This window comes from Pomacea canaliculata, linkage group LG5, assembly GCF_003073045.1.
Source record: "Pomacea canaliculata isolate SZHN2017 linkage group LG5, ASM307304v1, whole genome shotgun sequence".
Classification (NCBI taxonomy): Eukaryota; Metazoa; Mollusca; class Gastropoda; order Architaenioglossa; family Ampullariidae; genus Pomacea; species Pomacea canaliculata.
The window spans coordinates 25,207,730-25,228,509 of NC_037594.1; the positions used below are offsets into that span (position 1 = coordinate 25,207,730).

A 20,780-nucleotide genomic window follows, 5' to 3' on the forward strand; every position below is an offset into this window, starting at 1 on the left:
TTGCCGTTTTCAGGTGTTCTAGAATTTTCTGTTGTGATTGTTCCGTTGCGCAGAGCTGTCATGCTTACAAACCAGTCATCGTGATTTCACATCATTCGGGGCCGTCTGAAGTCGGTCCAGTGTTTACTCAATGACAGAATGGTTTAGTCCCAGCCATTGAGACACTTCTTTGTCTGTTATGCCGACGTGATAGCCCACCGCCCACCCACTTGTGTCAAAAGTCTTTTAGGAGGTTTTGTTTGTTTTTACCCCGTTTTTGTTGACTTGCACGTGCACGCTATGTGCGGTGGGAGGTTTGGCTTCGCGATTTTTCAGCTGATTGCCCGTGATTTTCATATCATGTCAAAGCACTGGGGCACACGGTCAAACAAATGCAAAGAGCAAAACAAGTGTACATCACCCGGGTGCTGTGTACAGTCACACATCTCAGTTTCCAGTTCATTCCTGAGTTCTTTACTTTACTGCAGACTGTTCCTATCATTTATGGTCTGGTGCAATAACATTGTAATGGAATTTCCTAAGGTAATCAAAGTTATGGCGTTCTTAATAAAATTGTAAGATAATTAATTTGACATCAGTAATTTAATGCAATTTTTAATATTTTTTGTTTAGATATACATTGTTTCGATAATCTATTCCAGTCTGTACCAAATAGAAATATTTGTCTATACAGCATTGAGTAATAATAGTTCTAATTATTGATATTAATAATTTTCATCTCTTTTGTTATGTCATTGTTACAAGTTTGCTTTCATCAGTGTGGAGCTTGTGTGTTTACAGACACATTATAAACTTGACATGGTGACTACCTTAACTTCTGTAGATACCGGTCGGAAGTGTATAGAGGCCGTTAGTCTGGAACCGCCGACAAGTTACAAGAATTGTTGCAAGTTAAAGACTGTGAATGAGTCCACTGAAGACTTCGATGTGACCACTTGACCCTCGGATACTGAGGAAGACTGGCTGCTCAGATACTCACTCCAACCACGAGGCCAGCAAAACCTGGCGATCGACTTGTGTGCGGAGAGTGGATGAAAAGCTCTGGGTGGTCACCATGGAGGGCTGAGGGCTGGATGGCTGGCCGGCCACGTGCCGGGCTCTTTCGGTGGAGGGTGGGGGTTAAGTTAATTGATTCCTCAGCTTGACAGACGCAAGAGTGACCGCTCTTTGGCATTATCAGGTCCTGCACCAGATTGGGAAACAGAAAGGTTGGATAAACCTTTGTTGTTTAGATTTAGCTGGAAAGCCGATGCGATACCAAACATCTGGCATGAAATGAAGTGACTTATTTATTCAGGAAGTGCAAGGCACCAAAACCCCAATTCTTTAATGCAACTTTCCCTGTTTCTCGGCATTGGAATAAAATGTTCTGGTAACGACGTCTACATCTCTGAGTTCGTGGCGGCTGTCTAGTTCCTTAACTGATGGAGCAGCGTGTTAGTCGAGATCGATGTACAATTGTTAAGCGATCTGTAGAGTTTACCTCATCTAGTTGTACACCTACGGCATATACTCACGACCTGAACCTCCCCCCCCCCCAGCTTCCTCATTCTTCTATCTCCACCCCTCCCTAGCTCTCTCGTGTATGTGCGTGCGTCTGTGGGAGAGAGGTGAGAACAGGTGGTGGTGGTAGGGGGGGGGACCCAGTGTCTGTGGTTACAAAACTAGCACATCAAGAACTTGCCATTGTTTTTCCTGAGAACAGCTCACCTGCTTGCGGGTATGAGGTCATACCCGGCTGACTGTCCAGCATTATATACAATATGACCATAAACAGCTGCCACTGGATAAGGCTAACTACTCGGGCTATGGAGAGCAAACGGCAGCGAGTGCTCTGTCCACAGTTTGCTGACGTCATCAGGCACCAACAGCAAACACCTCCCATGGTCGCTTGCAAGTTCATGTCAACCCTCCCACTACCCCCCTACTCACCCGCTGATATGAGGGCGTTAGCAAGGAGTCCACAGTACAGTGGGAGCACCAAAATGTCTTAACATGAGAAAAATGTTGGAAACATAGACTGTTGGACACTTAGTCCTCCTGACACTGTTCGAACAGACTCATCCGTATACAGACTCATTCTGACATTACCAGTACAGGAACATCTTTACATTGTAAATATAGGATTATCTTTTTTTGAGGGGGGCAGCCCCCCTCAGTTGGACCCATGTGGATCCGACGTCCTTTGCCTCACTTTGGGCCCAATGAGGAGGGGGTTTGCCCAAAACCAGATCCACTGGCGAGGGTGTTGTTGCGGCCCTATGCTCCTCGAGGAGTAACAAGGACTAAACTAAACTTGTCTTTAACAGTGCAGGCATCTCTTTACATTATATGTACAGTCTTCTCTTCATGTTATTAGTACACCCTATTCTTTATGTTACCAGTACAGGGTTGTCTTTATAATATAATAATGTGCAGTCTTTATGTTACCAGTGCAGACTTGTCTTCAAGTTATGAGGCCAGTCTTGTCTGTATTGATACCAGTCAACTAACCAGCTTACCAGGCTCTTCACACCTTGACTTGTGCCACTGTCTTCCAACTTTTCATTATTTTATTATTTTATTTGAGTCATTGAGTGAAAAGGTGAAACACTTGTATTCTTGATGTCCTTTCTAACTTAAGTGGTTAACATATTATTTTGACTTTTAAAGAGAAGCCGTTACATCACTCCTCCCACCTCCTTAGTTGTCTTAAGTTTGCCCTGCATACTAAATACATGTTACATACATAAGTGTTTTTTCTTCTGGAGACAGTAATAACATTTAAAATCAAGTTTATGAATCACTGTATTATAGAAGAAAGCCTGGCAAATATTTCTTGAGCTCATGTTGTGTACTTTGTTTGATCATGACTATCTGATAGTTTCTATTTACTTGTTAGTTCTTGCTCTTGTGTTGTGTGCCCTGTCTGATCAGGACTATCTCTCTGATGGCTTTTATTTGTTCCTTTTGGAGTTTTTATTATGCACATTGTTAGTCATCATCACTATATGATGGTCCTCCATTTGCTTGTAGCCCTTCTGAACACTCAGCTAAAATCCATTTTTATTCATCTGACCCTCACCCTCAGCAAGAAATGTGACCTGAAACAGACAAGACATTGTTAGTTTACATAAAATTGTGTGGAATATAATTATTTTACTGACAGAATCACTTTGTTTATACAAGATTTGTTTGGAAAGACACCAGTATTTTTGCTTAAATGTGACTCATTCATGGAAGCACAACATTAAACATATACACTTATTTCTTTTAATTATACAGACAACTGTTTATGTACAAGAAATCATTTAAGAATTATTATTTAAGAAGAAACTCATTATAATTACTCACACATTCCATCTGACAACTTTGACTGGGCCGAAAGGACTATCAAATAATTGTCTATATTCTAGATGTCCAATAAGAACCATGTCTTAGTAAGGACACGATGTTTGTCTGTAAGTGCAACTGCAGTGCACATCATCATTATTTAATGTCATTTAACATACAACCTGACAAAGAGAGGACAAGCAAGGAGAAGACAAGTGTCCATTACCAACTGTCATAGCAGCCCACCTTGTCAATCTCCTGCCCTAAGACTTGGAGTCTTTTTTCTGTCATCACCAAATGCTTGCAGGCAGCCTCCTTCTGCTGCAGCAGCTGGCGGTACTCGTTCTCATACTCATGACGTTGCTGTTGAAGGCCTTCTAGCTGGTCCTTTAGCTCCCTGCATTTCTTGTCCAGTGCCACCTCCTCTCTCCTGATGGCCTCCAGCTGCCGCTTGGTCTTCTTCAACTGCATTACCATCTGCTCCTGTGCCTGCCGGGTACTCGTTGCCTCTTCTTTCACTGCTTCTGCCTGCTTAAGCAGAGTCTGCAGGTGTGCAGCATAACTCACAGATGCTGCAACAGTATTAGACACAAGCCCTAATAACAACAATAATAGCTCCCAGCTGTATGACATAGCTCATTGACACTGTAGTACCAATAAAGACATCCACATAACAATAATAATAACAGGGAGTCCTGTCGGCAGACACACAGCTCACTGTGGCCAGCTGATGGAATGAACAGTTTAATGGCTGTGTGCTGTTATATACTTGAAATACAAAATGTACTTTTTGTAAACTCAAAACCTTATAAATCATGTGTGCATATAACTAAAGCAACATTTATTGGCATCATGACAACGCTTAAAGATTTTAAAGCACATTTTGTCTAAACCAACTGAACTTTGCTGTAAGGAAGAGAAATCTGCTTTAAACCTAGGTTACTACATTTGTCAACTCATGTTACTTTATCATCTAAGTGTAAAACAAAAATACATTAATTAACTTTGCATTGATTTCCCTTCTCTCTAATTTAGGTAAAAACTTTTTGAAAAGATGTTATACTCGTGCACATTTATTTTCTCTCCCTCCCTATTACCTTAACTTGAAAATAAGGAAGAAGCACTGGCATGCCCAGCACTGTGCTAGTCCTTTAAGATGAATAAAATGACATTTCAACCACTAAATTTGCTTGATACAACCTAACAACATCAACAAAACATATCGATAAACCTCAAAGATTGTAAATTAAAGGACACAATAAATTGAAATTTAAAGTCAAATTTTCAAAAGCTACAAAAGTAATTTTATAGTACTAATAAGGTGACCAGACGTCCCGCTTTAGGCGGGACAGTCCCGCTTTTGACCTCGTGTCCCGCCTGCTCATCGGGCGGAACGCCCAATGTCCCGCTTTCTGGCTTTCCGGCAAGTCCATCAAATGTCCCGGTTGTCTTTAAAAATCACTTTTTTCGGCGTTCTTTGACGGTGACGACACCATCATCGGCATGTGTCCCGCTTTCGCCCTCGAAACGTCTGGTCACCTTAAGTACTAATATATCCAAAAGATAAAAGTATATTGAAGCTTTATCTCAAATCAATGATGTATCCTGACCACACTTACTATAACCAGACTCAGCAAATAATGGGGGTTTTGCTGACAAATTGAGTGCATCTTGGTGCTGTCTGCTTCTTCCAGATGGTGATGCCGTGACTGCCTTCTGATGGTACTCCTGGATGATCTGCTGTAGCATGATATTAGTGGTCACTGCACTGACTGCTGCGCCACACAGTCTACACAGTCTATGAGATTCAGCACATGACTTGCAGACAGTGTGTCCACATGGTACCAGCAGAGTTGGAACATATTTGTTCTGAAGCTGAAATGGTAGAAATGATTGTGACAATCTGGCTGGAATGTAAGAAATGATTGTGGCAATCTGGCTGGAATGGTAAAGACGCTATTAACAATCTAGCTGGAATTATAGAAATGCTAGTAACAATCTATCTGGAATGGTAGATTTCAGTGACAAATGCATCTAACAATTTGCACCAATACTTGTTCATAGGGTCTTAGGAGTGTGTGTGGGGGAGGGGGTAATAGAGAAAGAGAGATAAACCATCATAAGGCGATTAAATGAATCCAAGAATGGATGTGTAGCTGAATGCATGTGAGTAAAATTTGTAAGAGAAAAATGAGTGATGATTTTTTTCAGAAAAGACATGGATAAATTATTATTTGTGAATTACTTCTAATAGACAGGTGACAGTAAAAGTGTAAGCAATAGCTATGATCTCATCTGATGCAGATTTCTGATGCAGATAAATGATTGCATACAAGAAACTTGCCATTAGATAATGATAATTGAAAAAAAACTTATCATTTAAATGATGATTACTGACAAGAAACTTACCATTAAATTGGTGCAAAACTGACACCTATGGCTGCTCATATCAACCTGGCCATCTTCAGCTGCTTTAAACTCCACAGGTTCAGAAATTTCCCGTACAAAAGTCCTTCCTCTTGTGACCTCATTACACACTTCATTTGCACCGGGAGGTAAAGAACATTTATTTCTGTTCCCTGCACTGCTGGGCACATTTTGCTTCACATGCTGCCCAGTCTTGTTGGTCAGAGTGTCAGACGTGACAGAGGACAAAGAAGCACCTCTGACATAAGCTGTGCTGGAAACAGAGGCCACTGTTCTATTGTCCCCTTGTCCCTGGTTCCACTGTGTCCCTGACATATATTTCTCATTTCCAAGTGATTCCTTGCTACAGGCCTGTTGTAAACTCTGACCTTGAGTCTGCTGTCTACTGGGCTCTCTAGAACCAAGCTTGTGGGGTTGACTGCGGGCCTGTAGCCAGTTGCTAAACCCGTGATTTAGCATGGCACCATTTTTATCATAAACTGGGCTTGCTTTAGTCGCAAGCTGTGCAACATACCCATTTGTAGATAGTTCATCTGTTACTGGAGGATCAAAGTCTGTAAGTCCAGGAACACTGCCTGAAAGTATGACCTTATTAATTTACATCTCATTAACATCAACTTCACACCAAAATGTTCAGAGAAGGATGCTCTCAAAGCACCTTTAATCTGACATTTAAGATACTAAAACTGAATACAGTTCCATCAAAGTTACTTATCTCTGACAGATGTCAATCACTTCCCTCAACAGTTAATAAATGAAAAAAAGTGTTAACCAGTATCAGCACCTCACAAAATTGTGTCTGGTCAGCTTAGTAAAACCAACAGTAAAAATATGATTTTCCAGAATGTTCTTACTTAACAGGTGAGTCTCTTCAATCTGGGAAGAAATTTCAGGCTCAGATGATGTAGTCTTCAAATATATCTCCCTCTGCTGCATCCAGTTTTTCTGTCTATTTTTTAAGACTTTTACCTACAACATAATCAATAGTAATAAAAATAATGATTAGGTACAAATTACTGTTGTTGCTGTCACTACTGTAAGCTCCATCATCCTTTACAAACAGTTCTATTCTTGCCAGACCATTCACTTGATGACCATGGTAACACTTTTAGTACAAGAAAAATTATTTTTGTCTGCACATTTTTGGAGGATGTCTCATGCACTTGCTTAGCCCCATGACTTACAGTCATTGGGGAATGAAATTTTATAAAAATCCACTTGTCTCAGGATCAGCTGTTGGCAATGGCAGTGCTCATCTACTCTCTTTCACTGCTTTACCTTCACGAACTCTCTAAGGAGTGAGGTACCCATTCTACAACTGGGTCATCCATGGAAAATCCACTGTATCACAGGAAAGAGTATTGAAGTAGTCTGTGTGGACACCTTCAGGTTAAGACACCATTCAGACTTCCCTTTTTATATTCTCAACAATGAGTTATCTGCTCCCCTTCGTGTACATATAAGGGATTCAGGGCCCACTATATATCTTTGTACATGCAATGGCGACCAGCTTGGTTAAACTGACTTAGTTGAACTGAATCGATCAACATTAAATGGTTTTCAAGTCATACTTTTGGATTTAATTGACTACCAATAACAAAAGCCAAGCACTATCAAGTTAATCATCACCAACTAATTAACTTATGCTTCATTGCTTGAGTAAAGTCAATTTACTCTAGTAAATTGTTGACGAGTCTTTTGGTTGTGGTTGAACTTACTGGCATATTATCATATTAAACTTTGCTGAATCAATAATTGCGGAAAAGAATTAGTACTTTTATATATCGATCATGGTCGAGTGTTTAACTGTCGGAATAGGCTATATATGCATCCTCAGAATAAGAAAATATAAACTCTTAATTTCCTTTGCTATGAGATTGGTGTATTTAAATGATTTTGAATGATTGATTAGCATGAGAAAGTAACTAAAAAGAAAACTTTAAAGGTTTCGTGATGGACTGCGAGTTGGGCATGCATCTCGATCGAAGTTTGGTGAATAGAACAGTCGCCGTTAACACCACATGCAGCTATAGCTACCCATTCTTACCTTTTCTGCTATATCTACTTTTTTCGCGGCGTTTTTAGACCTGACATGTTGGGCGTTACGTGGCAGGGGCATCTGTGCGATCTTTACAGGTCACTTCATGCGCACGTTGACGTTGCAGCAGTGAATGTGACCGCCATTGATACCCGGATATCCAGGGTAAACAATGCGTTCATAGTGCACAGAGTGACTTCCCTTAGAGTAGTGGGGGGGGGGGGGTGGCACTGACTTTCGGCCCTGAGATCATTAGGACCGCAGATAGTAATAATATGACGAGAGGTTCGTTCTCCTCGGCCTGCATTGCGGTATTATAGCAATTTCTGGCTGCAGAGAAAATTGAGACGACAGGTGCTTTGGACTTGCACAGTGGATTTGCAAGCTTACAGCAAATAAAGAAAAGTTGAACTATAGGATGAAAATGGGAAAGGGTGTGGTGACGATAGATGAGATTGGTCACAGTAATCATTAGGGCTTGACACAACCACATAGCCACTTTGTTTTCTTTTCCCAGATAACCAGGCAATGAAAGGTCCATTCATTATGAACAAATTCAACATGATAAAGTGCCAGTTGACACCTATGCCAAAACATTGCTAATTTGATATGCAAATTTCCCTTTTGCAACAAGAGCACAATTAAGGGGAGACATTTTAAACTGAACGACAAAATGATTATACAGCGTCCATGTACAAAACTAAAAGATCTGAAAAGAGACAAGATGGCCATGGCATATAATGAAAGCAAATTACTTTCATAATTTGTGCACATTAATCTGTCTCTCAAAAATTTGTTATGATCACAAGTAACAATTTCTACAGAAGTAACAGCTAGAATATGTGATTTTTACAGACTATATCAAAGACAACAAGAAGTTGCATACAAAGCCCTGACAATGCCATTACTTTATTATACAAATGATGATTAAAAATAGCATGAGTTTACCTAGCAACTCACCCAGCCAACCACATCTATTCACAAATATGTGTGTATATATATAAAAAAGAGAGAAAGATAGGGAGAGAAAAGGTTAGTTTTCACAACAAATTTAAGATGTTTCTGATAACTACCTTGAGAAAAATTTGTGAATACATTTTCATATCAAAGTGAAGTCTCCTAAATCAGATGATTGAAAAAAAAAAGCCTTAGTCTAAGCTACCTCTTGCTAACATATGCTCTCACAAAACAGACTGTATATTACTGAATGCTAAATAAAATGGCAGTTACACCACTCCACTGCGTGTAAGTGTGTTGCATGGGGAACAAAATCATTTAGAACCTGGACATGAAAGTTTTGTTTTGTTTAGAGTTTTTTTTTAGGAAGGAAAAAAATCAAGGACTTATATTACAACCACTAAAGGTCCCTAACTCTCCCATAATTTAAGCATTTAGAGATGTTAAAACTGCAAAACACAAAGTGCAATATTTTAATACTGTAGAATAGAATTTAAAAAAAGCAAAATATAAAGAAAGTAAGCAAAATAAATTGGATCCCATGGAAGTTTGGTTTTAACTCTATTTCATCCAAACTGCCAACAATTTATCGTGTCAAAAGTTAGTTACATTAGGCTTTAGGTGGCTCTCGAGCATTCTCAGGTGCAGCCTGTGGAACTGGACCCATATCGTCTGCTTGGCCACCATGACCTTGAGCTACAATACATCTTTATTAACCCCTTTCAGGAAATTAATTAATTGATTTGCAATTCGAATAGAACATCAGACATGAACAAGTTAATGGGGTTGAGGTTTTTATTTTGTAACGTCTGCATAAATGAATACATAAGGGAGAACACTACTGGAATCTTTAGAAATTGTTCCACTATGAATTACTTCCCTTTTACAGTTGAGATAGAGAGAGGAGAAAAAAAAAAAAAAAGAAAAGTCGACCAATCAGGTATTTTGTTATGATTGAAATCAAGCAAAGATTTAGTTGATGAAGTACCATTTTGGAGTCGTAATGTATATTCTAATAAAAGATGTTTGGCACAAATTTCTTGTAGGGTAACCGCTACGTCATAGGCCGGTCTATGCTACTTTGTCAGAGGGGAGAGCGGGTATTATCAATTTTTGAGAGGGGAGCGCGGTGGGAATTAGTGGAGTTAATGAACTGCCTTTAATGATAGGGATATTGTTTGGGTTAGTAAACAATTTGAAAGCATTCCTTATATGTTATAACACTTTCCTAAAACCTTTTGCATACATGTTAGCATATATAACTATGGGACTTCAGTGGAGATTGGAGAAAGTGATTTGTATGGGGGAAACCTCGATTAAGCGGTCTTCAATAAATGGCGCATTCAGGTATCCGGGATCGCCTAAAAAAAACAAAAAAAAACAAAAAAAACAAAAACAAAAACAAAAAACAAAAACAAAAACAAAAACAAACAAACAAACAAACAAACCACCAAAAAGTAAATGCCAAAGCGCCAAGAATTCCGACTACAGGAATGTACACTATGCGTGTCACAGCTTAAGTTTTCTTAGGTCAATGGGTTTCTGAGAATTATTCTAAAACAGTGATGCCCAACCTTTTTCGGCATGGGGGCCATATACATTTCAGACACACGTGACACGGGCCGCTTCACCGCAAAAATACAAAAAAGGACAAAAAAAGTAGAGCAGATATATACCATTTTTATTAGTAACAAGTTGTACTTACCATTAATTATGTAATAATTAGTGGGGTATTTCACCGTATTTGAAGTTGTTTTCCCGAAACCAACTTCTGAATGTCCAGCTGCATCGTAGAGACACCAAGTCGGAGCACTTAATCTGTTGAAGATTATTGTTGCTTAAGGCTTGAATATTAGACTTAAAAAAGTGACACAACGCTCTTCTATATTGATATCTCATAATTTAGGAGGTTTGTGTCATTTTTTATGTAAGCATATCACTGATTTTTTTTCGGTAAAGCAAATTTACTTTCAAACAATGCTCTCAAATTGGTAGGTACACTTGTTAGTTGTTTTTTTTTTAAAGAACTTTGGCATTGCTTTATACATTATCATCACCAACAAAAGTGTGCACACATAAAATAAAGTAGCATGCACTCATGCACGCGCATTTGACTTCACGCACATAAAGCACAAACCAACATCCACTCATGCTCGAACCCTCGTGAACACTTAAGAATAGTGTTGATAAAGCCAGTTTAATGTTTACTTTCAAGCTTTTCTACGGCTCCTGACGAGGTCTGGTTTAAAAATGCAGCAATTTCATTTCACTCTGATCGTTTTACAGGTTTAAGACGGTTGTATTAGTTTTTTTAATCATCTCAGGCTATTATGGTTGTCAGTCCTGGTGCAAAATCTTCCTTAATTTTTAAAAGAAAAAATTCTTTGTCTGAAACTTCTATACAAAAATGTTGTCTACTTTTTCTTTTTAATATCTTATCCCTTCCTGTAACTTATCTGTATCGTATATTGAACACGTTGAATAATATGATGCGATATAACATGGCTAACTTTTCCTCAGTTAAAAAAAAACAAACATTGAAGTGTCAGGAAGATTAGCTTCTGAAAGTTTCTGGCATCGAATTATAGCATTACTGCTGGTCAACCATATCTGTAACCTTTGGTCCCAGGATCTTCGCCGCTTGCCTGGTAAACGGGCGTAGTAAACAGGCGCGCAGAGGCCGGGAGGTGGCCGAGCGGTGCCCAGTAGCTGGGCGAGCGTTGCCATAACCTCTAGGCGTTCGGGGTCAGAGCGGATTCCCCGTCGGGCACCACGCGGATGTTATCGAGCGTCTGCAGCTTTGGCTCCGCGTACTCTCTGTCTCCTCGGATGAGAATCACGTCCCTCACTGATCTCGCGTGAACCCCCGAGAGCAGCGCGATGACGATTTCCGAGATGAGAAGGTTACGTAGGGTGAACGCCATCTGACGGAAGGAAAAGAAAGAGAGGAAGGAGCACGCGTACGGTCACACACACACACGCACACACACACACATATCTGTAACATATGTTGATAGAGGCAGTAATAGTAAATAAAGGCATTAGTATGGACCAGACGTTCTGCGTGGTAAGGTAAATTGAAACAGACTGATAAACTAGAGGCCTTTATCTTACCCCCAGTCTACAGGCCAGAAACTGGAGTAGGTGCTAAGCGAGAACTAAAGAAAACTTGGGGGGTTTGTAAGGCAGGAGGAATAAAGACGCAAAGCTACATAAAGTAAGGATGAGGATGAGGCCGTGCCTAAGATGAACTTTCAAAGCTATCTTGGAAGCTATTTAACTGAAACTACGGCTAAAGACAGGACAGAAGATGGTCATCTCTGGGTTATTTATCGTCGTCTGGAGGTAGCTCTACCTGCCATCTTAGATTCACCCTAGGTCTACCTGATGAAAGTCAAAAAAAGGCGTCTTTGGTTCTTTGACTACAAAGTAAGTGTAGCAGCTTTTATTGTTTCAATGTAAATGCCTCAGAATCTCCTGATGGTCTTTAGTTCGAACAGGAGAACATCTGAATGTTTGGTATGTCTTCTTGAAAAAAACAAAAAAAAAAAAAAAATCAAATGATGAACAATATTTGATTTCATGTGTGTCCTAGTAATCGTATGTGAGAATAAATTTAACTAATTTTTAGTGCAAAATTGTCATTTGCCTTCATAAAAATAATTATTTATCAGCATGGCAACGCTGCCAGATGCCTGAAGAAAAGTAAACCTCAGTCATGACGTGTAAATAAACGTTTCTTCGTTTTTACTTTTAAAAAATCTTTGCTTAAACACCTAAAAACTGTTTCTGTTTACGACGCATTTAAGGTCAAATATTCAATACCTTAAGTTGCCTTCAGGTATTAACTTTTTTCTACTCTTTTTTTTGCGGGTTTGAATAGCCAAGAACATCATGAACATCATGATCATAATTTGCATGATCATAATTAGCTTTTAGACTACGACAAAAAGAACACATTTTGCAGAACAAGATAAAATGATTTCAATTTTAATCGAATACCTAAAGCTTTGGGGAAAATCTGGTAATATACGAATAGAGCACTACAATGCAAAGTTGCACGATAAAATAAATATACAGACAACTAAAAGAAGGCAACAATAAAGATCACAAACATAATTAGTTGACTGTCAGTTTAAATCCAGGGATCTTTGACAGCCTACAAAGTAAGTAAAGGTGTCAACAATTTCAATTGTTTGAACACCAATGTTCTAGAATCTACTAAGGACTCATTTTGAAATTGGAATGAAATAATAACCTGGTTTGCAAACAATTGATCAGAAGATAGGAAGGTGCAAGCATCTGTTAATAATAATAATAATAATAATAATAATAATAATAATAATAATAATAATAATAATAATAATAATAATAATAATAATAATAATAATAATAATAATAATAAAAGCTTTTCTTGAAGAATGAAGGGATAGAGGAGAGCACACATACAAGTACGTGCTGTTGCTGTCATAGAATAAAACACAATGCAATAAGAATCAGCGAGGAAAGTGTCTTATCTTTGTCTGCGAAAGGTGAAGAAGGATGGCTCCAGGTGTTCCAAAAAAGAAAGTTCCTGACGCCAAAATAACAGCTGTGCTACGACAGTTCGGAATCAAGAGCAGTGCCAGTCAACAAGTCTATAAAAATCTGTAAACTGAAAAAGGTTTTAATCAGTGCATCGAGCTGCTGTAGACCTGGTGAAGCTCGCAAGAGGCTCTCGTGGATGTTCGCCAGCACCGTTCTCGGCTCTGGGAAAGAACCTATCGGCTTCGGAGTCTTAAATAAGCAGGTGTTGCTGCGTGGGACACTCAGCTTACCTGATGTAATGTAGAGCCACGCCTACTTCTACGCGGGATTACAAAAGTGACAGGAGAAGTGGGGTGGGGTGGGTGTTTGGGGGGCGAGGGGGATGAGGGTGGACGTTTCTGGTAGTGGGATGAGGATGGTAGGAAAAAGGGGTGGGGAACGGGAAGAGGTGGTGCTGTTTGGAAAGTCCGGCATCTAGACAAGATCGTCATCCTGAGTACCGTCTGAGCAAAATATTTCATTGGAAATACTTTTTTTTAAACTACCCCGAAGAAGCTGCTGAAAGGTTATTCTTTTGTTTCTTGATTAGACGGTGAGTGTTGGATTCTTTCAAATCTTTCTATCTATTTTAATTATATTGTACGTGTTTAAGAGCTTTTGTGTTGTTCTCTTTTAAATGTAATACGTATGATTATCCTCACTTTCGCGATAAATACGCAGGGGGAAAAAATGTTGTACGTATTCTCAAACTGCTATATTTCTCAATCCCTGTGAACTGTAAATGCCGATGAATTGATTCTCTCTCTCTCTCTCCTTTGTTTCTTTCACTCTTTCTTTTTATTTTCTCTCACTTCTTCGCTTCTCTTTTCTAGATAAACAAAATATACCTCCATTTCTTGGCCACGTTCTTTGCTTTTTGTGGCATATAGATTATTTTCAAATGAACTCTGATGAAATAAATAAACCCGTCAATAAACATTTTAAAACCCAGTTTACTGCTTTGGAGCATTATTCGATCCCGTGAGCACTGAAGCGTTCTAAAATATTTCTACAAATCATGAAAATAAAGCGTGGCTGCACACCTGGGGCTGCAGTCATGAAACAGGTAATTTCGCCGCAGGTGTCTATAGACCGGTAGTCCACAGCTGGGACTACGGGGGAAGAATGGGTGTGATGGAACACAAACTTTCGACTATAGAAGTCTGTGGGAGAGAAGTTTGGTTTGTATGGAAGGGAGGTAGCTGGGCTTACGGGTGTCTCACTGATACGTTGCATTTCGAAGCATGTTTGGACACAATGACAATGACAGTGACAATGACAGTGACAGTGACAATGACAGTGACAATGACAATGACAATGACAATGACAATGACAATTCTTTATTTACAAGGGGTAAAATAAGCAACTGAGCGCTTTTTTCCATGTAGCCCTCGCCCTTTACAGGGAAGGTAATTAACTACATAAATTAAGTAATTAAGTATTATAGAAAAAATTGTAGTAAACATAAGGAAGGGTGGATATTTACAAGGTGATGGTTAAGAATATATATTTACAAGAACACCTGGAGTTGGGAGGAATCTCTAGAGGCCTCATCTGTATGTCTTGTCGATCGGCCTACTTTCAAAGAGTCCATGTTTTAACGTGCTTTTAGCCAAGAAAAACGAGACCATGGTCTGACATACTTCTGGGAGTATGAATATGGTCTAACCACGGACTTATAAATACACGTTCATGGTCTAACTCAGCGGTTCTCAACCTTTTACTTGTGACGCCCCCATGACGAACAAAGGTACGTCCGCGCGCCCCCCTTAGCCAGCAATGTAAGCTAATTTCACTAATACCGGTATAAGAAACTTTGAAAAAATGACCACCTTCGCGCCCCTCTTGTAAGCACAACCCCACAGGTTGAGAACCGCTGGTCTAACTGATCTAAAAGGATTGAAAGTATAGTAGGTATCTGTGCACCCGCCAGGCGACCCACTGCTGTGGAAAACCACTAAACTGAATCCGATGCAGAGGACTCGTTTCAAACACTCTTCCTCCCCTTTTTCCAAATTCTGAAGATTGCCATTCAATTAGTTTTGACTTTTGTCTTTTGCTCTGTAGTGAGTTGTGGTGGGTCTTCGTGTACGAATGGTGTTTTGTGTCTGACGTCTTGTGTGCGTCATTTGTTCCACGTCACCTGAAGCAGGAAAAGACGTCATATATAAGAGAAAAGCAATTGCTCAAAGAAATGGCCGAGTGAGTGGGGAAAACAACTGTCTTTGTTCTCCATCTTCTTTATAACTCAGTAAAATTCCTCTGAACTTGTGCCTCTTCGATTCGATTCACCTGCTCTTCATCCTCATCGTCATCTGCAGGGGCTCGTCAAGCGCTGTGTGTGTGTAATACGTCGTGCGTATGCACGGTAAGTGTACGTTCGTCTAATACATACTTCAACGTTTATCTTGGAAAAGATTGTGTATGGCCAGTGTAGGTCGCATCGTCCGTGAAAGGGTCGCCTTGTTTCGAGTTCATTCAGTTGGCGTCCGCACCTCGAGGTTAGAATTTAGCAGTTTCGTGTGTAGTTCCTAACAGGTTTCATGGGAATAATTTACTGTACTAATCAGTCTGGTCAGGACTTTATACAGCTTCTTTGAACTGTATTTTTGTCTTAAGTGTCTGCGTGACTTTACTCAAAAAAGAAAAGTTGGAGTGCATGTATATTTACATACCGTACGTATTTTTTCCCTGCAACAAAATCTCCATTAAAATCAGTGTCTTTGGAAACAAAATCAGCATTAAAATCACGTGTCTTCGGTAAATTAAAATTATTATTCTTAGCAATTCAAGTCTACCTAAAAAAAATTCTGTTGGCGACAGCAGCTGTATGTTCTGCTGTTTTTAATAGATATCGTGTAACATATCAGGGTTTCCTTTCATCTAATCACACAAAGACACACATTCTAAATCGCATACTGATTTGAGAATTTGTAAAGTGTATATTTGCATATCACAATGGTCGAATGTTTTCCACGGGGGAAAAAAAATATTGACGATATCAGCTTAAAAGAAAAAAAAAACCTCAAAGATCAAAGTAAATGTTTGGGTTACTCACCCTATATTTCACAAAAAAGGAAATTTGAATCTATCATAGACATCGAACATTATTATCTTTGTTCACGTTTATTTCCAACCTGTCACGGTGTTGTGTGATTGTACACTTCAATCTAATGAAACAGTTAAGTGCCTTTTTATAAGTGCTTGGAAAATTCTCCTTTATAGGTTTAAAACAAAGATGTGCACTGAAGATAACTAAAACTAAAACTCATTTCTCCATTTTGCAAAAGCATACGTACAAAAGCATATACAAAGTATATGAATTGGAGAATTTTGAATAAATGATAAAAAATCGGTTTTCAAGCAAAGGCGCAAATGTTCGCACCAGTGTTTACTTCACCATAAGTAAGGCACAAGTTTGGCCGTGTTTTTAATGTATTCCTGGTAAGCTGGGTCCATGCCCCATTTCCTCTGCCCATATTGCTCCAACAGTGGAATACCACTGATACCGATGAGGAGATAAGACGTAAACAATGGAGAGATGAGACTAACACACTGCTGCCATCCAGACAGTACTGACGAAGCTGACAGCCACAGTCCGCTCCACATCAAAATCTCACCAAAGTAGTTTGGATGGCGACTAATGCTCCACAACCCATGGCAGATAAATTTTCCCTGCAAATATCAAAATTTTGATGAAGATACCATTGTGACTGCCACACACCAAGGGTCAAAATCTTGTAACATCATGGAGAGTCATGGGTCATCATGTTTTTTCCATAGAGTAAGTTATAAAAGTTGTCTAAATCTATGAACCATTGACATTCACTTGTACAGAAATGTGCCAAAGATAAAATGGTCGTGGCTGACTGGGCAGAAATATCATGTTTTATCACTAGCAAATAGCAGAATATGTATTACAGTTTACACAATATACCTACTCTGTATTAGCATTCTCTACACAACACATACGATTACATATAAATAATGATATACAGCATTCTGTTACCTACAAGATCTTGGAAAACAACAATTACACAAGATGAAGTTACAATATCACTTAAATTTCAGAAAAATTATATATTCATTTGACAATATGGCAATATATCTTTTCCATATCCAGTTACTCACAGCATTTGCAGGATCTGCTCTGAATTGTGACTTCTGGTAGTCTGCCAGAGCTTCAAACAGAAAACCTATGGCCCAAAGTGACCAGCCAATGTAGTCACGTTTGGTCACTGGCTTGTTTTGTTTCTTACTATTTAGCATTAGAGTTGGGAGAAGTGTCAACAGAATCCACACACCTAGAGAGGCACAATTGAAAAAGTATTAACAACGCTGGGAGTTTTCTGTTGCCATATGGTTAGCATGCATGCTTGAATGTGATTTCTGCACTTAGATTGTGAGCAACAAAAAGTTTGAAATTTTTAATACGTAACAGATTTTCTTGTAATCAAACATCATCTGTCATCAGATGGGAGACGAGCATCATCATGGGAAAACCTCCAAAAATCTGAAAAATTAAGTCTCTTAAATAGTAGCCACAGCAATCAGGATAAAAGTCTCTTTGTGTAGGCACTCAAATTTGAGGATTAAATTAAATCTCTTTATGTAGTAACCTAAGCTGATAAAAGTGCATGATTACTAAAATCTAGAGCTTTAGAATTTTGGAGGTTTAAGAAACTTTCTTTGCATTCTCTGTACAGGGTCTGAAGACTCATTAAACCTTTTTTGCATGCGCTTGTATGGCTCAATACTAAGAATTCCTTTTTTTCAAGTTTTCTGTCTGAGGAAAAGAAAACAAAAACAAAGCACTTTGGGATACCAGGAGTACGCAGTTGGCAGTGGAGACTGGCTTGAGAGACTTGTTACATTTTCTAGTCTTCTGTCATGAGGTAAGTAGTACTCTGAGAATGTCCTGTTTTGTTACAGGCATAGGAAGTAGACTAACAAATTTAAAATCAAAATTATGGCCTTAGTGACTGCTATCAACATTTGTTGTCAAATTTTGTTTATTATCAAAAGTGTCTGCCATTCAAAGTGATGATAGCTGTGCAACTTCTGAATACTACTGCTAGTGAATAAATTTAGATTATATGCAGGTCTCGCTGGTGTGGAGGGTATGAATGCTTGATGGTATTGTTGATTGTTATGTGATTCTAACCCTTGTTTTCTTATAGAGCTGCTACTAAATGTCTTTTGAATAAATAAAGTGTTATCTTATTTGAAAATACTACTCTATGTAACATTAAGGCATGCATAAAAACTAAGTATTTCAATGACCTTGTATAGTCCAATAAAGGAGGAAAACACCCGGCCTGGTGCGCACCTTGTCAAATCTTCGGTCTTGGCCTTCATGAAGAATGCGTGTGAACAGGTAGAAACCCAGCCTGTAAAGAATTATTCTAGTTTTTACAAGTATAAAAGATGTTAAATTATGTCATTTTATTTGTATACAACCTAACATACCATCATTCAGTCAATAATTACCAAAAGTATTGAAGTGATAGAAATAATACTCCTGATATCACGTTTGTCATAGTTCTCTTCATTGCTCCACATTGTTCGACTATTAATATTAACTTCATGCCAAATTGTACACAAAACCTAACACAAAACTGAAGACCAGCATTAACTGCACAATTAAACATATGGCTACGTAATAGATAATGTTTATTAGGTGGTATTGGATAATCCTTTTGTCTGATCCGCCACGAAATTTGGCAGGATAACTTGTTTTGACTATGATTGGTCAAAGGCTATGTTTATGAATATTTATTTTGACTGTGGTTTAATCATATGCTGTATTTAAGAATATTTGTTTTATCTTGGTTTGGTCATAGGCTGTGTTCAGTGTAAGCTGGCGTAGAACATGTTAATATTTTTCCATTTTAAGATGCCATTAGTGGCCTATCTGGTAACTTTGAACTAAAGTTTTCTTTATTTTTCTGCAAATAGGGAAAGGTTGAGTGGTCTGGGACAACTTTTCTTGTACACTGCCAGCACCATCAGATATATGGTGCAGTGACATAATTTTGAAAACTTCAGACAAAATAAATTGCGTTACTGTAATTTTTTTTAATTATTTTGCTTGATCAGCAGATAAGTTCCTTGACTAACCTCACTGCCCATGTCAAGACCATCCCACTCTGAATAATCTGTCGCCGGAAAAATGTTTGGTTCCATCGCAGTGACTGGAGGGTCAGGAGACAAAATGTAATTGAACCTTGAGGTGAGCAGATAAAACAAAATGAAAAAAAAAATGAATATAAAAGATGTAAATATGAAGTTGCACACACAGCATGCACCCATACACACACCTGTAAGTCACAATAATAAAAACTGAGTTTTAAACAATTGTACCCAAGTGTAACTTTTCTGTTGTTTACAACACAAAGTGGAATAATTTGCTTAATGAAGGCTCATGACATGGTGATACAACTTGCTATTTGGTCTCTCTTTGTGTTTTCTGTATTTGATTTTATTCTTCATTTAGTACAGTTGTTGCTTCTTTTATAGTTCATATGCTATTTATCTGTTTTCCAATCCCTTGTATGCTGTCCATGTTTCGTTCTTGTTCTTAATTGTTAAGAGTATGCTCCTCAGGAGTAGGGGTATGCGCTTTACAAATTTTGCATTATTATTATTTATTATACAGGTTGTTATGGACGCCATGACATGCACTGTGAAACTGGTAAACCCTATTCCTAAACCTATCCCAAGACCTACCCCTAACCAAAACCCTAAAGGTAATTCTAGCTCCTTTTTTCTGGTTATTTCCATATGCTGCAATCATTGCATGGTTTGTAAAAAAAAAAAAAGTGTCGACAATACTGCATGTGCCACAATATAATGAGCATCATTGTACGTTCATGGTACGATGGGGTTTGAGGTATTGTGATGTGCCTGACTATTTCCCGTTGTCACACAGTCGCAAAATCATCTGCTACTGTTACACAATCACAGTACCACCTCCCACTGTCACAGCTATAGGTGCATGTGCACTATATAACTATTTAGCAAACCTGCGAAGTCGTAGAATTTCTCTGTTTGTAAGATGGAAGCTACTGCCCAGCACGCCCACTGGATTCCAAAGTCAAGCGCTGCCGCCTTCCCAACAGTATTTCCCATGGTGTGGATAAAGGACTTTGACATCTGACCTAGATGCTTATCATGAAACCTGTGGTAAACATCTGGCCCCTTCCCCCAGACAGTACCGGTAACTCTGGTTTACTGGTGTCAGGAGAGGAGTAGCTTCCCTTTAATCTCCTTGTGGTCCGCTGACATTACTTGTAGCAGGGCTTCTGTTAAGGCTAAATTCTTTGGGGTCCCAGAGACCACTTCTCAGATTTTTAAGGGGTCCCTGTTCTTCGCCCAAATTTGATTGGGACCCCATTGACGAAAATTGAAGGGGTCCTCCGAACTTTTAATGCGTATTGTACGCAATTGTTTGCGTAAGCAGAAGCCCTGCTTGTAGCGA

The 20,780-nt window shown here is 38.9% G+C and overlaps 2 protein-coding genes across 4 annotated transcripts; both read right to left on the minus strand.

Annotated features, from left to right (window-relative positions):
- Positions 1 to 2,541: 2,541 nt before the first annotated feature.
- LOC112564596 lies at positions 2,542 to 13,024 on the minus strand. Of its 3 annotated transcripts, XM_025239523.1 has the most exons (7): positions 11,352 to 13,024; positions 10,440 to 10,552; positions 6,594 to 6,708; positions 5,722 to 6,314; positions 4,932 to 5,187; positions 3,559 to 3,884; positions 2,542 to 3,083 (listed from the first exon to the last, which is right to left on the minus strand). In XM_025239523.1, exons 2-7 carry the CDS (start codon positions 10,440 to 10,442, stop codon positions 3,033 to 3,035), a joined length of 1,344 nt encoding a protein of 447 aa, XP_025095308.1. In that variant the 5' UTR covers positions 10,443 to 10,552; positions 11,352 to 13,024; the 3' UTR covers positions 2,542 to 3,032. The 3 variants fall into 3 exon arrangements, with proteins under 3 accessions (XP_025095308.1, XP_025095307.1, XP_025095306.1); XM_025239522.1 differs by lacking the exons at positions 10,440 to 10,552; positions 11,352 to 13,024 and adding an exon at positions 7,787 to 7,964 and having other exon boundaries at positions 4,938 to 5,187; XM_025239521.1 differs by lacking the exons at positions 10,440 to 10,552; positions 11,352 to 13,024 and adding an exon at positions 7,787 to 7,963.
- Positions 13,025 to 16,222: 3,198 nt separating this feature from the next.
- LOC112564598 lies at positions 16,223 to 20,532 on the minus strand. The gene is made up of 5 exons (XM_025239524.1): positions 20,326 to 20,532; positions 19,421 to 19,526; positions 18,584 to 18,690; positions 17,432 to 17,604; positions 16,223 to 16,975 (listed from the first exon to the last, which is right to left on the minus strand). Exons 1-5 carry the CDS (start codon positions 20,453 to 20,455, stop codon positions 16,697 to 16,699), a joined length of 795 nt encoding a protein of 264 aa, XP_025095309.1. The 5' UTR covers positions 20,456 to 20,532; the 3' UTR covers positions 16,223 to 16,696.
- Between the last annotated feature and the right edge of the window lie 248 nt (positions 20,533 to 20,780).

What these genes read in the sequence shown, in the direction of transcription:
- LOC112564596 (XM_025239521.1), bottom strand. Translation starts at nt 7,858, where the DNA reads ATGCCCCTGCCACGTAACGCCCAACATGTCAGGTCTAAAAACGCCGCG. An exon ending in AAGTAGATATAGCAGAAAAG is followed by an intron (nt 6,709 to 7,786) that starts GTAAGAATGGGT and finishes ATTATGTTGTAG; the next exon opens with GTAAAAGTCTTAAAAAATAG. An exon ending in TGAAGAGACTCACCTGTTAA is followed by an intron (nt 6,315 to 6,593) that starts GTAAGAACATTC and finishes TCATACTTTCAG; the next exon opens with GCAGTGTTCCTGGACTTACA.
- LOC112564598 (XM_025239524.1), bottom strand. Translation starts at nt 20,455, where the DNA reads ATGTCAAAGTCCTTTATCCACACCATGGGAAATACTGTTGGGAAGGCG. An exon ending in GTCTTGACATGGGCAGTGAG is followed by an intron (nt 18,691 to 19,420) that starts GTTAGTCAAGGA and finishes AATTCTTTACAG; the next exon opens with GCTGGGTTTCTACCTGTTCA. An exon ending in GAGCAGATCCTGCAAATGCT is followed by an intron (nt 16,976 to 17,431) that starts GTGAGTAACTGG and finishes TGATATTTGCAG; the next exon opens with GGAAAATTTATCTGCCATGG.